General features: G+C 41.1%; 1 protein-coding gene across 4 annotated transcripts in view; it reads left to right on the forward strand.

Moving 5' to 3' along the window:
- Positions 1-19,697, forward strand: part of tmem132e (transmembrane protein 132E) — a 726,703-nt gene that overhangs the window by 628,108 nt on the left and 78,898 nt on the right. For all 4 annotated transcript variants that reach the window (XM_087977485.1, XM_043718710.2, XM_087977486.1 and 1 more), the window contains one exon: positions 4,190-4,466. In XM_087977485.1, the coding sequence (XP_087833611.1) occupies positions 4,190-4,466 (277 nt within the window). The remainder of the gene's footprint in view (positions 1-4,189; positions 4,467-19,697) is intronic.

Raw genomic sequence — 19,697 nt, forward strand, 5'->3', positions numbered from 1 at the left:
ACCTATGATAATAAGGAAAAGACAAACACATAACCTCAACACCAAGGAGAGGGAAGCACTGAAATCACTAAGAAACGATAAGAACATAATCATACTACCAGCAGATAAAGGCAGAATGACGGTCATCCTAGATAAATCTGATTACATCCAAAAAGCACAACAACTACTTGCAGATATCAACACCTACCAAATGAAGGAATTTGACCCCACACCACAACTCACCAATAGGATAAATAACACACTAAGGAATCTACAAAAAAACGGACAGATAACCAGAGCTGACCTACAAAGGATGAAACCGGAAAGCAAAAACACCCCCAGATTCTATGGATTACCTAAAGTACACAAACCAGACATCCCACTCAGACCCATAGTATCACTACCAGGGACACCATCATACAAACTGGCCAAAGAACTACAACAGAAACTGAAACACCTGGTCAGCGGATCCAAACACTCTATACAATCAACACAGGAATTCTTGGACATCATCAGAAATATACACATAGACAGAGAAGAAACCATGATATCATTCGACGTGACGGCACTATTCACTTCGATTGACAAAACCCTAGCCAGAGAATCAATAGCCAACCTACTGGACATACAGAACAGAAAACAGGACGCTGAACCTGTCAACAAAGACGGCATACTTAAACTACTGGACTTGTGCCTCACAACACACTTCACATTCAACAACCAGATTTACAAACAAATTGTTGGAACACCCATGGGATCACCAATCTCGGGACTCATAGCAGAGGCAGTTATGCAAAGGTTAGAACAAACAGTCCTACCACAAATTCAACCCAAACTCTGGGTCAGATATGTCGATGACACGTTTGTAATCATTAAAAACATGGAAATAGAAAAAACACACCGGATCATCAACGCCACACTCACAGGAATCCGATTCACGAGAGAAGAAGAAAAGGATAGCCAACTCCCATTCCTAGACGTGATGGTACAGAGAACACCGGATGGAGAATTCACTACAAGGGTATACAGGAAAGCCACACACACAGACCAAGTCTTAAACTATGAAAGTAACCACCCCAACACACACAAATGAAGCTGCATCAAGACACTATTCAAAAGGGCCACAACACATTGCAGTACACCAGAACTGCAAAAAGAAGAAGAGGAACACCTATACAAGGTATTCGCCAAAAACGGATACCCGCGCAACTTCATCAACAGATGCCTAAGAGAAAGACCACGGAACGAGGACATACCACAACCAAAAGGACTAGCCACACTACCATACATCAGGAGCATCTCAGAACTGACAGCCAGACAACTGCGACCCCTAGGACTCATAACGGCACACAAACCAACAGCCACGCTCAGACAACAACTCACCAGAACGAAGGACCCTATACCCAACATGAGCAAAACTAATGTAGTATACAAAATACCATGCAAGGACTGCACAAAACACTATATAGGACAAACAGGAAGACAGCTAACAATCTGCATACATGAACATCAACTAGCCACGAAACGACACGACCAGCTATCCTTAGTAGCCACACACGCAGACAACAAGCAACATGAATTCGACTGGGACAACACTACTATCATAGGGCAAGCCAGGCGGCGAACAGCCAAGGGAATTCCTAGAGGCATGGCATTCATCCACAAACTCCATCAACAAACACATCGACGTGGACCCAATATACCAACCACTACAGCGGACAGCTGAAACTGACAACCGGAAGCGGCAGGGACAGACCACTATAAACACCGGAGGAAACATCAAAGAAGCGCTTCGCAGGAGGCTCCCAAGCACTGATGATGTCGCCTAGCCAGGGGACGAAACGTTTGCAACAAAAACTTCCAGCTCGGCGAACAGAACCACAACAGCTTTACTGTTAATTATTATTTATGTGCATAATCACTGTGATAATGTAAAAAATTTGAACATTAATTTGCAAAGCAAGTTACCACAAAAAACAGCCTGACAATGACCAAATAATCTGTTTTTGTGATGTTGCTGGAGGGATAAATGTTGGCTACAACACTGTAGAACATGCCCCCATTCTCCTATGTAAGTAACCCAACAGGGCGGATGGAGCTTCGTTTTAATATCTTATCAAAGGGTAAGTTGGCGGGGCAGCCGAAGTGCTCGGGCGAATGGAGCAGTGGGTCACCATTAAATGTGGGGCTGACGAGAGTTTAGCATCCAGGTGAGATCAAGAGAAGAAATCCAGTGATGTTACCCATCTCAAAAGAGAGAAATGATTTTCAACTGTCAACAGAGCAGATAGAGCCTTATTTTAACATCCCGTCCAAAATACATCCATTCCCCCATGACAGTACTCCCCCATGTAAAGACCATATCTTTTAATTTTCTCCAGTTTTGATTGTGGATTGAAATGGGAAAAGGACTGTTTTAAAAACCAAGGATGATGGAAAGGATTGATTTTAAAAGCAAGTTACCTGACGCTCATTGTAGGTACTATTTTCACAGCCATTTTTTCAAGCAGTGGGGAATGTCTAGTTACAAATGAGCTGGTGCCAAGCCATGTGTACAAGTGGATCTTTAGCTGGTAACAAGTAGCTGTGATATGATTAACTGATTACTTGTTATTTGATGACGGAGCCTTTCTGTCTGCCAACAACAAAATAATTGGCTCTAAGGTAGCTGAAAAGTTTGAAGGTATGGAAGTTTAAGAGTGAGGCCATCAATCTTTGACGGGATAGGAACTGTTCCTTTTCTTTGCAGGAAAAAAACCTCAAGCCTGAAGAAAGTCAGGTTTTATTTCCTTTCATCGGTTGTTGGAAGCTGAGATTTTGTAAATCTGAACCAGTTGCCCTGTGCCTCCTGCAAATAAGTGAAAAGAGCTGGAAAAGAAAAATGAAGGAACAGTTTCCTGGCAAACCAAAAAGATCATCTCAGAGAACCCTGAAGACAGGGACCAATGAACTGCTTTTCCAGACTTTTCCTCCACCCATAACACCCATGTTTTTGTTTGTCTGTATCTGTCTATATGCATGTGTAGGAGGAGTTTATGAGAGGGTTAAGGTTTTAACTAGTAGAGTTATATGTCGATGGATCGTAATTGTTTCCCTGCAATTAGAATCTATTTATTTAAAATAAATATGAATTCTTGTTAGGTACAGAAACTTGGTTGATATGTCTGAAAACCTGAGTCTAAAAGACAGATAGAATGGGGAACTCTCTGAATTTTTAAAAATCTAATTTTTCATGCAACTCCAGGAATAGCAGGGCTTGATTTCCAGAATACTACCCTGGTGAGGCGTAACACTGCATATTGTATAAGATGGCCCTAATTTCTGGAGTGGGACTTGAACACATACCCTTCTACACCTAGCTAATAGCTAATGCAGCCTTTTCTCCTTTTCCTTGTGCCTGTTGTCACAGTTGCTCCTCGTTACACAACTCAAGAGTAGGTTTTCTGGCCTCAGTGCTTTCCCATACAGGTGAAATTCTCCCTCTTTCATTTAAAATTTTTATTTTTTTGATTTTTTTTTTAATTTACAGATAAATGTATTTCAGTTTTCTTAACTGTAGAATATGATCTCCCTGCTTGTACCATAAAGTTACAAATTATATAGTTCCTAAGAAGGGACAATAGGCTTTTGCAAATAGAGAGAGAAAATTGATGTAGTGCCTCCTCAATTCACTTGCATGACAGTTTTGGAGTATAGCCCTTAGAGACAAGCAACTAGGTAGGGGAGAAAAATGCCTATAATTTGCTGGCATACACATGTATAAATGTTTGGGAATGTTACCACCATCATATGTTGCGATACAATTCAAGATTTGTAATCCCTACATGGTGGTGAGTTCCAGGGACTCTGTAGGCTTTGGAGAGAAGCATGGATCTGAGGCTAGGCAGTTCTCCACAGCAGCTAGAACTTTGATTTGCAAATCACTTAAGGTATAAAGCCATGTGACTCTCAACAGTTGTCTTTAGAACGACTTTGGCAGAAATCTTGAGAGAAAGCCTGTAGTCTCAAAACATTTTGGCCATTTGCATATCCAGTTGTTTGGCTGATGCTGCTGAAATATCTTATTTTCGGCTTAGCCAAACATTGCATAGTCAGAGTAGCTGGAGGTGATGCCAAACGGCCTTTCATATAGTAGTAAAGATTCTTTGCAAATTTCAATACATATGTTAATTTAACATTTGCTTTGATGTACATGTATTCTATTTTTCAGACCCACCCGTGACAGTGAAGATGATGATGAGGAAGAGCGAAGCAAAACACGAGGCTGCACTTTGCAGTACCAACATGCATTGGTGCGAGTGTTCACTCAATTCCACACAACGTCCTCAGAGGGCACTGATCAGGTGATCACCATGTTAGGACCTGACTGGTCAGTGGATGTCACTGATCTAGTCAGTGACTTCATGAGAGTAGCAGATACAAGAATTGCACAGATCATGGAGGGAAATGTGCTGAGTGGACGTGAACCTGGAACAACTATGTTCAAGGTGAGTTTTTTTAACCTCAGAATTGCGTACCTGCATATTTTCTTTGATACTTTTAAGATAATAGTGCAGCATCCAGAGGAGGCTGAATTTACTTATTTGACATATATAAAACTGCAAACTTAAACTTGTAAAATATATCTAATATTGTAGAATGCAAGATGTGAGAATATCATAGTATAGGGATCGCCCAAACTATGTTGTTCTAATATATTTGACTATCATAGCTTCCAAAATTCTCAAGTATTTTCTATTGGTGAGAAATTTATTGAAGTTGGTAGGTAGTTTTAAATTATGGCCCCTCTTGAAAAATCATCAGGAAATCAAAAGGAAATGACTGGCTTTCTATGCCTCAATATTTTTAAAGTACAACACACCATACGCACAGTATGATAGCTGAATTGTTCTGACATGTTTCAAAATACAATAAAGAACTGGAATTAGAAGATACGCATGCAGATAAATAGAAAAACAGAAGATTTTTAAAGTTCTGAAGAAGGGTAATTAGACTCGAAACATTAACTCTTTTCTCTTCTCAGACACTGCCAGACCTGCTGAGTTCGTCCAGCAATTTCAATTTTTGTTTGAAGTTTTTTTTAATGACAAAGTCAATCCAGCCTTTAAACAGAAACTTGGTATAGTTTATCATCCTCTTTTATTTATTCTCTTCATGTGGACATTACTAACAAGTCTGATACTTCTTGCTTCTCCCCCATTGTTCTTGAAACTAAGTGACTTAAGTATGTAAATTAGCTTGCTGAGCTGGGAGATTTGTTTTCAGATGTTTTGTCACCAGTGAGAGTCGGTGAAATGCTGGTGGTACGTCATGCCTCTCTATATGTAGGTTTTAGTTTCTTAATGTGGGCAAGGTGGGTGATGGCATTTCCAGTTCTTTTTTTCAAGGGAAGGTAGATGGGATCTAAGTTGATGTGTTTATTGATGGAGTTCTGTTTACAATGCCATGCCTTTAAGAGTTCTTGTGCATGTCTTTGATTCGCCTGTCCTAGGAGGTATGTGTTGTCCCAGTCAAAGTGGTGTCTTTTTTTGTTTGTATGTATGGATACTTGTGATAGTGGGTCGTGTCTTTTGGAGGCTAGTTGGTGTTCATGTATCCTGGTGGCAAGTTTCCTGCTTGTGTGTCCAACATTTTTACAGTTCTTGCATGATATTTTGTAAATGACGTAAGTTTTGCTGGTAGTATCCAATGGATCTTTTAGGTTCATTAATCACTGTCTAAGTGTGTTGGTAGATTTCTGGGCTACCATGATGCCAAGGGGTCTGAGTAGTCTGGAAGTCATTTCTGATATGTCTTTGATGTAAGGTAATGTGGCTATAGTTTTTGGTTGCGTTGTGTCTGCTTGTTTGGGTTTGTTTCAGAGGAATCGGCAGATTGTGTTTATTGGGTACCCGTTTTCTTGAAAACATTGTACAGATATTTTTCTTCTGCTGTTTGTACTTCTTGATCACGGAATGAAGAACAAAATAGAAAATTATTTTAGTTACTTAAGATCAATAATGAAAACAAGTACAACATATTGCACAGTACTTATGTTTTCAGGACAGGAGTTTGCTTGAGAGCTGATATTTGTTGAACGGGCCTACAGTTGTTCAGGTTATTCTTCTTCCTCTGCTTGAACAAAGGTGTTGTATTGGCTACTGTTTGAACCCACAGGCATATTTGAAGATTGAAACAATGGGCTAAATCTTCCCAGCTGCTGAATGATGTGGACAATACCAAGTCAACTGAGAAAATATGTAAAATGCGGAAAAATAAGATTCTCGAAATCAAGGAGTCTTAGAGATGTACAGCACGGAAACAGACTCTTCAGTCCAACTCGTCCATACCGACCAGGTATCCCAACCCAATCTAGTCCCACCTGGCAGCAGCCGGCCCATATCCCTCCAAACCCTTCCTATTCACATACCCATCCAGTTGCCTTTTAAATTTTGCAATTGTACCAGCCTCCCCCACTTCCTCTGGTAGCTCATTCCATACACGCACCACCCTCTGAGTGAAAAAGTTGCCCCTTAGGTCTCTTTTATATCTTCCCCCTCTCACCCTAAACCTATGCCTTCTAGTTCTGGACTCCCCGATCCCAGGGAAAAGACTTTGTCTATTTATCCTATCTGTGCCCCTCATGATTTTATAAACCTCTATAAGGTCACCCCTCAGCCTCTGACGCTCCACGGAAAACAGCCCTAGCCTATTCAACCTCTCCCTCTAGCTCAAATCCTCCAACCCTGGCAACATCCTTGTAAATCTTTTCTGAACCCTTTCAAGTTTCACAACATCTTTCCGATAGGAAGGAGACCAGAATTGTACGCAATATTCCAACAGTGGCCTAACCAATGTCTTGTACAGCCGCAACATGACCTCCCAACTCCTGTACTCAATAATCTGACCAATAAAGGAAAGCATACCAAACACTTTCTTCATTATCCTATCTACCTGCGACTCCACTTTCAAGGAGTTATGCACCTGCACTCCAAGGTCTCTTTGTTCAGCAACAGTCCCTAGGACCTTACCATAAGTCCTGCTAAGATTTGCTTTCCCAAAATGCAGCACCTCACATTTATCTAAATTTAACTCCATCTGCCACTTCTCATTAGCCCATCTGATCAAGATCCAGTTGTACTCTGACGTAACCCTCTTCGCTGTCCACTACAACTCCAATTTTGGTGTCATCAGCAAACTTACTAACTATACCTCTTATGCTCACATCTAAATCATTTCTATAAATGACAAAAAATAGTGGACCCAGCATCGATCCTTGTGGCACTCCACTGATCACAGGCCTCCAATTTGAAAAACAACCCTCTACAACCACGTTCTGTCTTCTACCTTTGAGACAGTTCTATATCCAAATGGCGAGTTCTCCCAGTCTCCCATGGGAAACCTTGTCGAACACCTTACTGGAGTCCATGTAGATCACATCTATAGACAATAGACAATAGGTGCAGGAGTAGGACATTCTGCCCTTCGAGCCTGCACCACCATTCAATATGATCATGGCTGATCATCCTTAATCAGTATCCTGTTCCTGCCTTATCTCCATAACCCATGATTCCACAATCCTTGAGAGCTCTATCCAACTCTTTCTTAAATGAATCCAGAGACTGGGCCTCCACTGCCCTCTGGGGCAGAGCGTTCCACACAGCCACCACTCTCTGGGTGAAGAAGTTTCTCCTCATCTCTGTCCTAAATGGTCTACCCCGTATTTTTAAGGTGTGTCCTCTGGTTTGGCACTCACCGATCAGCGGAAACATGTTTCCTGCCTCCAGAGTGTCAAATCCTTTAATAATCTTATATGTCTCAATCAGATCCCCTCTCAGTCTTCTAAACTCAAGGGTATACAAGCCCAGACGCTCCAGTCTTTCAGTGTAAGGTAATCCTGCCATTCCAGGAATTGACCTCGTGAACCTCGTGCTGCACTCCCTCAATAGCCAGAATGTCTTTCCTCAAATTTGGAGACCAGAACTGCACACAGTACTCCAGGTGTGGTCTTACCAGGGCCCTGTACAGCTGCAGAAGAACCTCTTTGCTTCTATACTCAATCCCTCTTGTTATGAAGGCCAGCATGCTATTTGCCTTTATCTACCGTTCTTCCCTCATCAATCCTCTTTGTTACTTCTTCAAAAAACTCAATCAAGTTTGTGAGAGATGATTTCCCACACATAGAGCCATGTTGACTATCCCTAATTAGTCCTTGCCTTTCCAAATCCATGTACATCTGTCCCTCAGGATTCCCTCCAACAACTTGTCCACCATCGACATCAGGCTCACTGGTCTATAGCTCCCTGGCTTGTCCTTATCACCTTTCTTAAACAGTGGCACCACATTAGTCAACCTCCAGTCAAGGAGAAAAAGTGTAATTGTCAACCAGGTATTTAACAATGAGACAAGAATCTTGCTTGTGAGCAATGAGAGGCCTACTTGCTTGTATTACCATTAGTACCAAATCTCGCTATGCTGACCTGCATTTTCCCTATTCTCCCATACTCCAGATAGAAATTAGAAAGCAACAATTGACTTCGTGAAAGTCAGCACTGGTAGCTGGTAGTTCCATCTCACCGCTCACTCCTCCAGGATTTCATCACCGTGAGGCAACACAGTAGCTCAGTGGTTAGCACTGCTGCCTTAGAGTGCCAGGGACCTGGGTTTGTTTCCCACCTCAAGTAACTGTGTGGAGTGTGCATATTCTCCCCGTATCTGCACGGGTATCCTCCGGGTGCTCCGGTTTCTTCTCACAAATCAAAGATGTGCAGGTCAGGTGAATTGGCCACGCTAAATTGCCCATAGTGTTAGGTGCGTTAGTCAGGAGTAAATAGGAGGAATGGGTCTGGATGGGTTACTCTTCGGAGGGTTGGTGTGGACTTGTTGGGCCAAAGGGCCAGTTTGCACACATGATGATGCATCTTTGACTCACTTGGAATACAGTTCTCCACTTTACTACTGTACTTTGGAGTGCACTGACACTATTTGTTGTAATGGTGCAGCCAGGACATGCTGCACACAGAACTTGAACCCACTGCATGGATTGGACCAGGGTGCATCTCAAGCTCTTAGTGCTCACTCACCTTGCGCTTACTTTGATGCTCACAACATTTCCACTTTACTTTGCCTTTTTGCACAACACCGCCCCAGTCAGAGCTTAGAGGCTCACAGTATTTATGTCTTTCTTCTCCTTTTAGCACAGAGGTAAAGCCAGGCAACTTGTCATGTTTGTCAGCAACTATCCAATAAGGGAATGGACATTATGCTTACTGCACCATACGACATGAATGCCATATTCACCATGTGCCTGCTCACCCAGTAACACATTAAATCTGAATCATACACGTGGCCATGTTTCAAGGTCTAAGTGTGGAAATCTTCAATCAGGTCAAGAGAGATAGTTTCACTTAGGTGGTACTGCTGTAAGCGGGACATTAACAATTCTCACCATCTTTGTTTTGATGGGCCCGGTATATGATTGTGTTTCATTTGACAATGATAAGCTCAGGGAATAAGGTTGTTATGGTCCAGACCATAACCTCAAAATATTCCAGACCTCAAAATATATTAAGAAGACACCCTAGACTCTAATGTTTCCTTATTTTAAAAGATAAGTGCCATACATTGTGTTCCAGATGCAATTCAATTGGTCGAACTACCAGTCTTGAAGCAAAACATTCTTTATTCATACAGTCTAGATAAAATACAGCAAGACAAAGAATTGGAATAATTTAACAGAAGAATAGATTATTTTACTACTAAACAGTAACTGTTCCAATATAGTAACCATTCCATAAACACACATCCCATAATAACACTTCCAGGTCATTTCCTCTGGAAGGTAACTCAATAATTTATCCGAGTTTTTGAGAACTTTTACATTGTCCAGTTTAATTAGAGGAATGTCCAATTTGGAATCATCTGAACTTGGTTCTTCATTCTGGGTTGTAACCAATAATGATGTGGAGGTGCCAGTGTTGGACTGGGGTGGACAAAATCAAAAATCACGACACCAGGTGTATTTGAAATCACGAGCTCTCGGAGTGACGTCCAGCATCAGGTGTAGTGAGAGAAGGGCACACCAACACAGAGTGAACTCACTCCATTTTCACCAACTGTATGATGTTTGATCTCTCTGCCTATAAACTCTGTGGTCAGTGTGCCTTCTCTCATTGCACCGGATGAGGGAGTGTCACTCCGCTAGCTTGTGTTTTCAAATAAACCTGTTGAATTATAACCTGGTGCCGTGTAGTTTTTGACATTTGTAACCAGTAACACATTCTCCTTTTGTTTTCCTTTCCTATCAAAATACCTTTTGAGCATATCCATGAATCATAGAGATGTACAGCATGGAAGCAGATCCTTCGATCCAACTTATCCATGTTGTCCAGATATCTTAAGTTGATTTAGTCCCATTTGCCAGAATTGGGCCCATATCCCTCTAAACCCTTCATATCCATACACCCATCCAGATGCCTTTTAAATGTTCTAATTGTACCAGTCTCTACCACTTCCTCTGGCAACTCATTTCATACACACACCATCCTCTGCATAAAACGTTTGCCCCTCAGGTCCCTTTTAAATCTTTTCCCGCTCACCTTAAACCTATGCTGTCTAGTTTTTGACTCCCCCACCCTGGGGAAAGTACTTTGTCTATTTACCCTAACCATGCCCCCCCCCCATGATTTTGTAAACCTCTGTCAGATCACCCCTCAGCCTCAGATGCACCAGCCTATTCAGCCTCTCCCAATAGCTCAAACCCTTCAATCCTGGCAACATCCTTCTAAATCTTTTCTTAATCTTTTCAAGTTTCACAACATCCTTCCTATGGCAAGAATTGCACACAGTATTCCAAAAGTGACACACAGATTTCTTCCTATCTGGCATTCTTATTAAATAATTTACCTCACTCAGTTTCCTTTCAATTTGATAAGGCCTACCAAAACTTGCCCTTAAATGTTCACCTACCACTGAGAATATTACTAACACTTTCTCCACTAGCAAAATTGAAAATTTTTGGTTTCTTGTCTGCTTTATCACATACTGTGCTACTTTCAAATGCAATCTAGCTAACTCATCCACTCTATTTAATCTTTATCTAAAATTTGACATAGTCCAAATAGGTGGTCTCTGAACTCTGACTTACAATTTTTTTCCCTGATAATTTCAGCAGTCCTCTCACATGCCCAAAACCTAATTCAAATGGACTGAACGTAGTTCATTGATTCATTAGTGCATCCCTATTGCGAAATAGAATTCTTATATCCCAATACTCAACAGTCTTGATTATAAGCTCTCAACATGGTATTCAAAGTTTGATGCCACCATTCTAATTCTCCCTGTGATTCTGGATGACATATGTGGTGGATTTGAATTGCTTTATTCCTATACTATCCATAACTTTCTTGAATAATTTTGATGTAAAGTTTGATCCTTGATCTGATTGTATTTTTGTGGGTAGTCTGCATCTTGTTAAAAAAAAAAGCAACTCTTCTGTAATCCTTTTAGCCATGAAACTGTGTAGTGGAATGGCTTCTGGAAATCTGGTAGACGTATCCATTGTAGTCAATAAATACTGATTCCCACTTCTTGTTTTAGGTAGGGGTTCTACGCCATCAATTAAAGAGGTTCCTCAAATGTGGGAATGGGCACAAGGTTGTTTTATTTTTCACTGCCAAGGTTCTCCAATTACCTGACACATGGCAGAACTCAACCACATTCGTATGCAGTCCAGGCCAATAAAAATGTTTGTATTTTGGCTCAAGTTTTCCTTACTTCCAAATAACCTCCTACTGGTAATTCGTATGCTATCCGCAAAACTTCCTTTCTACAACCCACCAGTAATACAACTTGATGAACTTCTGTCCATTTTTCATCCACCTTAATATGTGATGACCTCCACTTCCTGATCAAGACATCATTGTTAAGATAGTAACATTCTGGGATACATTCAGATTTTTCTGTGTATGCATTTTGAAACAATGGCTACAGTTTTGACCTCTGTTGAACCTCTGGGGCTAATTTCTCCGAACTAAAAGTATCTGGTCTTCTTTTTTTTCTCTCAACCAGTTGATCAAACATCAGAAACTTCAACTTCCTTATCTTTAATCTTTAATTTCTCCTGCTGTTTCCACCTGTAGTTTTACAACCTTGTTGCCACACAGTCAGCAAAAATCAGGATATACTTTCTGTAACACATCAGTTGCCTGATTTTTCCACTGGCTTTTCAACTACAGTTAACATCACTCTCACTGTGATTCAGCTGTATCATTACCAAGGAGAAACTGTATTTCTGGAACAAAGAATTTCTCTATTACTCTTCCCACCACTTTTCACCAGATTCTCCAAACTCACGTTTATACAATGGAACAATGCTCTCCTCACTATGAATTCCACATATTACCACATTTTCTGGCAATACTCCTTCTGAATTACATTTCTCTTCATCTCTCACCAAAGGTTGAATTGCTCCACTATCTCTTAAAATCCTAAATTTGTTTCCCTGTTCCTCCTGGTATGAGTAAACCTTACCCATGCAACTAAATTCTTTAAAGAGATCTGGCACTTCTTTCTAAACCAACCACTGACCAGGTTATACAATCTTTGCAGCTTTTTAGCTTCTACTGTGCTTTCCTTTACCACTTCAACAAACTCACTGGTTGATCTTGTTTTCCCATATCCATCTTTCCGGTGCTTCTTCTAAACTATCAACACTGCAACTTTTGTGGTCTACTTTATTCCAATAAAAATGCTCAGGTGTTTTCACTTCTCTTTCCCCCTCATTGGTTTCTATTTTACCCTGCGATAGACTATCTTATTATCTTCTTTACCCTTACCACCTGATGATTTCTCTTTTCCCCAATTTCTATCCCTCACTGATTGAAGTTGATGTCGGAAGGCAAACTTTGATTTATGGACTAATTCATTATCATCAGCCATTTCAGCTGCTAATCTTGCTGTTTGAACTCTCTGCTCTTTCACATGAATTCTCACTACTTAAGGAAATGAATCTTTGAACCCCTCCAAAATAACCATCTAAGAGTGTTATATGTTTGATCTATTTTCAATGCCTTTATCTACCTATCAAAATTACTTTGTTTGATCCTTTCAAACTCCATGCCAAGTACATTTAACTAGGTTCCCTTCTTAGATTCCGAATACATTGTTTGTAGGTGTCTGGTACGAGATCATATACACTTAAGATGACATTTTTCACCTCATCATACACCCCAGATAGTGATAATGATGCAAATATCTCACTAGCCACATCTACCAACTTTCATTTGGATCAACAACACCCAGATGGTCACCAGCCATTTCATTTGTTTAGCCACTTCCTCAGATGAAATAGAAAAGGCTTCTGCATCCTCCTCATTGAACTTTGGCAATGCTTAGACATATTTAAACAGAAATCCACCAGGCCTTTGGATACGATGGGATTACTCTCATCACTGTCTTCATCAATACTCCTACCTTTCACATCTATCCCCAGCATTTTTAGTTGACTTTCAGTTTTCAGTTCTAACCTATAAAGTTCAAAAACTCTTTTTCTCCCTTTCTTCTGCTTGGACCTTCCTTTACTTTTCTTTTTCCACTGATTTTGATTGTAATTTAATTTGTTTCTTTCCTTTTCATGTTTAAGCTAGTTCGTTTGCAAAGGAATGTTTCCAATGGCATTTCCGCAATCATAAATGCGGAGCTTTTGCTGCAATGATTTCCTCACAGGTACTGGCAACCCCAACTCCAGCTACTTTGCCAATTCCAAAAGCTTTGCCTTGCTCACTTCCTGTAAAATACCCAGGAATTTTTCCAAGCTTCTTCCACCCACAGGAAACTTCGTGGCTGAAAGAGCCATTGTTATACAAATCACACCCTATTTAAAACCAACCAGATGCAACACCTGAAAAGAACACCAACACTCACCACTTTTTTACATTTGAGTCCAATAATCTTAAACCCTACCGAGAATTCGAGATTTTGATCTCAACAAGAGCCCTCAGTTTGTTATGGACCAAACCAAATCCCCTCAAAATGTATTAAGAAGATAGCCTAGACACTAACCTTTTTTTTATTTTAAAGCCAAGTACCAAGTGTTGCATTATAGATGAAACTTGATTGGTCAAACTACTAGGTTTGAAGTGGAACACACTTTATTATTAAAATACAGCAAAAAGTATTGGAATAACAACAGAATAATAGGTTATTTTACTATTAAACAGTAACTGTTCCAATATAGTAACATCCCGTAAATGCACCTTGGCAAAGGCAAATTCATTAAAATAGAGATTGTTTCACATGCAATTCTAGCAGCAGGGAGAGAACTCTCAGCTTTTACCTGGAACAGGGAGAGGAAAAACAGCTTCTACATCCAGCTTCAAGATCCCAACAACAACTGTTACAGGAAAAACCAAAACTAAAAATCCAGATTCTATGGGAGCTTCACCCTACCCTTTCAGGCTGCTTCTGTTGTTCCGACTTAGACAAAATAATCCAGTGCCTCACAAGCTGATACTTTATCGGTTTTGAAGACAACTGCTTGATACCTCTGTCTCAGCCCTTCTTCATTTAAAAAATAATCAACAGGACCAAATACATCTAAAAGTCATAGTATTGTTACAACATAGGGAGATGAATAACTAAATAAATGGGTTCGGTGGAAATGTGGGGAAGCTTAAAGCTGGAGGGAATGCCTGGGAGGATATGATTCAAGGGGTCACCAAACAGAAGCTAATTCTGTGAATCATCCCGTGAATTTCCATCCTCAGCTAAACCACAAGTGTGCAATGGAGTTGACAGAATGAGTTTCATTCCGAGGGAGGTGCATTGTGAGGCACTTCAAAGGAAAATAATATTAAACAGATACTCACAGTACAGGTGAAGGACATAACATCACATTCAAGATAACAAATCAATCTGACTGGTATCTATGAAGCACAAGCAATATCTTGTGAGCTGGATAGATTTGCCATGGTTGCCAAAGTAGCAATCCACTTCCAAGGTCCATAAACTACACAAGATACAGTACCTGTTCACTTCATGTCTTGCGCCATAAAATAATCACACCATTATCCTAATTGTATTATTGACTTTCTTTGGCACTGTGAAGGTTGGCGATAAAGGGAAATCTTCTCCTTAATGCTACCAGCTATACAATCTGCATACATGCCACAAGACATAAACGACACGTCTCTAACTCAGGCCAATGTACAACATCGGGCAGCACAATGACTCAGTGTTAGCACTGCTGCCTCACAACACCGGGTATCAGAGTTCAATTCCCACCTCAGGCAACTGTCTGTATGGAGTTTGCACATTCTCCCCGTGTCTGTGTGGGTTTCCTCCAGGTGCTCTGGTTTCCTCTCACAATCCAAATATGTACAGGTCAGGTGAATTGGCCATGCTAAATTTCCCATAGTGTCAGGTGCATGAGTCAGGGCTAAATATAGGGTAGAGGAATGGGGTGGGTCAGTGTGGACTTTTTGGGCCAAATGGCCTGTTTCCTCACTGTTGGTAATCAAATTCATATAGAGGCATCTCTTCGATATGCCCAGTGTTTTGATAACACATTTCAAATGTTTTCGGAGTGTTCTGTAACTGCTGAATGCTCACATTACTGAGCAGCTGTTTTCTGATATTGGCCACATAGGCTGATTGGACTCATCGCCAGTGGATCCATGCACAAAAGATATGATTGGCTGTCACGACTGGTACATGACTGGATGAGTAACACATGCATCTGCAAGACCAGCTTCAACACTTAGCTGTGGAGCTAATCCCTACTATAGAGCTTCCAGTCATAGTGGTGAAAATGCAAAATGCCCGGTTGTGATCCATGGACTGCTGTGCAAACCAGAGATGATTCATAATACTACTCGCTGTCAAGAGGAGGAGAAGGTCAGAACACTTATGATGCTACCCAGTACATATGCAATGCCACATCATCTTCCACTGGAGCCAAGGGCCAGAGGACAGCTCTTCCACAGCAGGTTCCTATCCAAGTCATAGCCAGGACTTTGTACTAATACCAATTGAGCCAAAAGGTTGTGGCTTAATTCTTGAATTCTGTGCTCCAACCAACAGGAGCATACACCAAAGCCATGGGAAAGACCATGGGTATCCATGAAAGCCACAGCTTTGTGCTGAGTGAGAACAGCACAATAATGCAGGAAAGATTTCCATGTGAACAGAGTTCCATTAAATCATTTTTCAGTGACTGTAATATTTTGATGATGGGACCAGCAGCTCCTGTGTAATGTTCAAGCAAATGCAGCTTAAAGCTTTGTTGTTCCTATGCAGTTCATGCTGTTTAATAGAAGATAAAGTTAGAAACTTTTGAAGCATTCATAATATTCAATGCTCCCCTATATAATCACAAAAAAGTTTCATGCTGGTATGGGGGCAATGGAAAAGTTAGCTATTACTCTCAGGCATTTGGTCCATGTCCCTCTAAACCCTTTCTATTCATGTACCATCCAGATGGTATCTCACTCCATCTTCTCCCCTGGCAGCTAATTTCGTACACACACTAACGTCTGTTTATGATGAAATGTCACTGGCGCCAGCAATGTACCCTCAGTAAGATTTTCTTCTTCCTTTCCTTCCCACTACAATTAGATGCAGTCTAGTGTCTGCAGGTAGGATGAAAGAAATCTGACCTATATTGGAGTTTTTAAAGTGGCCTTGAGGTCTTGGTCAGGTGGCCTAGGGCCTTTGTAACTAGAGGGCCCGGTTATACTGAGTGTGACCTGTATTACCCATCTGAGAGACAAAAATATATACATAGGCAAAGATACAGTGGAGACATTTAGAGCTTTATAAAACCAGATTATTTATTAAATACTTAAACGAATAACACATGCATTTAACCAATAGAGATATCTCACTGTCTTTCACTACGCTGAGTTCTGTAACTAAGTCCACAAATTATTACCCAGGAGAGAGTTTGAAACTGGCCAAGCTGAATCTCTTCTCGATGTCTTCACCACGCCTCCAAACATAGGATACCACCTGCAGTGTTTATCTTCAAAACTCTGCTGTAAATGAAAGATTTTCTGGACTCTTTATGCACAGGTCTCGGTGTCAAGTGTTTGCCTTATTTGGAATTCTGTGATAATGACCAATCCTGAAAGTTTCTTCCCTATTTAGTAGAGACAGCAGTTACTGATTTCCTGCAATCTTAGGTCTTAGCAGACCATAATTCCACAGACGTAGCAGCCCATTGTAAAGCCTCTTATCAGTTCCTGTGATCTTCAACCCTTAACACCTGCCCAGAGACAGAGTCATCTTCCTTGGTTTGAAATCCCACAGGGTAATAGACAAGATTGAGGTAGAAGATCCAGCCACTTCTGGATTCAGAGGAGACTTCTGGGGGCACTGTATGTGATTCACCCTCTGGCTGGGTCCACCATTCAGATCAGTTTGTCTCTAATAAACCTACCTGCAGCTCTTGTGTCTGCTTGTGCATTTGGATGCATTTATAAATGGACAACAACCAGTGTGTCATCTCCTGCCTGGGACTGAGTAGGTGCTAGTATCCTGCAGTCTTCAGGATTCCAGAGACCTGGAGTATTTCCTCCTTTGACCAGCTGCAGAGAGGTGGAAATGATGTGCTGCACAAAAGAGTGCTCCCAACTGTAGTGTACCCTCTGAGGTGTCAGTATCTGAGCTGGTAGAGGGTTCAGGAACCAGCCCTGCTAGTGCTGCCTGTGAGGGGATCTGTGGATTCTTCTTCAGATTTGGAGGAGGAGCTGGTGCCTTGATGGTTTGGTCTCTTCACAGTAGAGACTCTGCAGATTTCACTGGTGGCTGCAGAAGACGAGAAGGAGAGAAGAAGTTGTGAAAGACTTAGGAGAAAAGATTAAACAAGGTAAAATCACCATTGTCCCAAGGATCACAGGGCTGCTCTCTCATTACAAAGAGGCAACTGGTGATGAGTTTAACCTGAAGGTCACCATGCCTCAGGCAAGGTACAATCTTGAGAAGGCAGGACAATTGCGGTAATGGGAGAGCAGCACAAGACTAAATAAATCTTGCCAAGTGACAAAAGGTGTTCCATGGAACAGTGAGAGTGATAGACCATGGTCTTTGGATGAAAGTGAATACCGTAGCAAAGTCAGTATTAGGGTGTGGTAATACCAGGCATTCCTCCAGACCAAGGAAACCACATTGACCTGGATAGCAACTTAGAACCAGCTGGCAGGGGTCTGGTGCTCTGGTCTCCTCTAGTGGTTGAGGAAAGAGGATGACTCTTCCCTAAACTTCAAAATGATACCAGGAACCCTGGGAGGTCACAGCAGTGGCAATTATGTCTGTCACTGGTGCAATAGCACAAACAGGCTTCCAAAACAGCTTGGAGAACATGGTGAGGTAATTTTTGGTAAACTTCGACCTATAGTGTTGAAAACATTAGTTATTTTCTGTTCTTTCATTATCCAGGTTAGGTGCCATCAGGGTCTAGTCCTAGGATACATGCTGTTATCTTGCATTCTGCTGATTGTGGAAAAAGAATTACTACTTTAAAAAAAATATCTGCAGCAAAGGTAATACCGAGTGAAGCTGCAATCTCATTGTCACCATTTTTAAAAACTATTGTACAATATTTATTGAATATCTCTGTTATTTGAACTATGCTATCATCCCACATTATCAGGCTCTTTAAGTGTCATAACCTTTATTTATGAAAGGCCTTATTTCTTTTCATTATCTATTTACCTTTTTAAACCTCATCCAAAAGGGTATTAGAGGTTTCAATCTGATAAACAATTTAAGTTATTTATACTTTCACTTAATTCTTTGCTTAAATTCTGAGTTTTTACAAATCCTCAATATCTGTTATTTTATACACAGCCTGAACTCTAGTTCAATCATGATTTTTAACTGCTTCCAGACTTGCTATCTTCTGTTTTATATATCTATATTTTGATTCTTTTGCCAACTTAGAGAGACCATCAATGAAGCATGATGGAGGCAAGTTCATTTATGGCATTCAAGAGGGCATTGGGTGATTATTTGGATAAAAATATGCAAAGGTATGGAGAAAAGCAGGAAATTTGCTCTGGGTAATGATTCTCATTTAACAAGCTGATACAAGCGCGATGGACTGAATGGCCTCTTTCTGCATTGTAATACTTATGTCATTCTAAAATTCAAATTCTACCAACCCAGTAGCAAAACTCTCCATTGGCTGGACTCAAACCTAATACAAAGGAAGATGTGGTTCATCTGTTCCAGGACTCCAGAACAAAGCATCTGCTGACTGGCAACCCATTAACGCTCAACATTCAATCCCTCTACAGTTGCCACAGCAGCAGATGTGTACCATCTGCAAAATGCACTGCAGAAATTCACCAAGGCACCTTCGACAGAACTTAAAAATGTGTTGCTGGAAAAGCGCAGCAGGTCAGGCAGCATCAAAGGAGAAGGAGAATCGACATTTCGGGCATAAGCCCTTCTTCAGGAATAAGGAGGGTGTGCTAAGATAAAAGGTAGGGAGGAGGGACTTGGGGGAGGGGCATTGGGAATGCGATAGGTGGAAGGAGGTTAAGGTGAGGGTGATAGGCCGGAGAGGGGGTGGGGGCGGAGAGGTCGGGAAAAAGATTGCAGGTCAAGAAGGCGGTGCTGAGTCTGAGGGTTGGGACTGAGAAAAGGTGGGGGGAGGGGAAATGAGGAAGCTGGAGAAATCTGTATTCATCCCTTGTGGTTGCAGGGTTCCTAGGCGGAAGATGAGTCGCTCTTCCTCC

This window comes from Chiloscyllium plagiosum, unplaced genomic scaffold, assembly GCF_037043375.1.
Source record: "Chiloscyllium plagiosum isolate Xiang-an unplaced genomic scaffold, Cpla_swu_hap1 HiC_scaffold_31, whole genome shotgun sequence".
NCBI lineage: Eukaryota > Metazoa > Chordata > Chondrichthyes > Orectolobiformes > Hemiscylliidae > Chiloscyllium > Chiloscyllium plagiosum.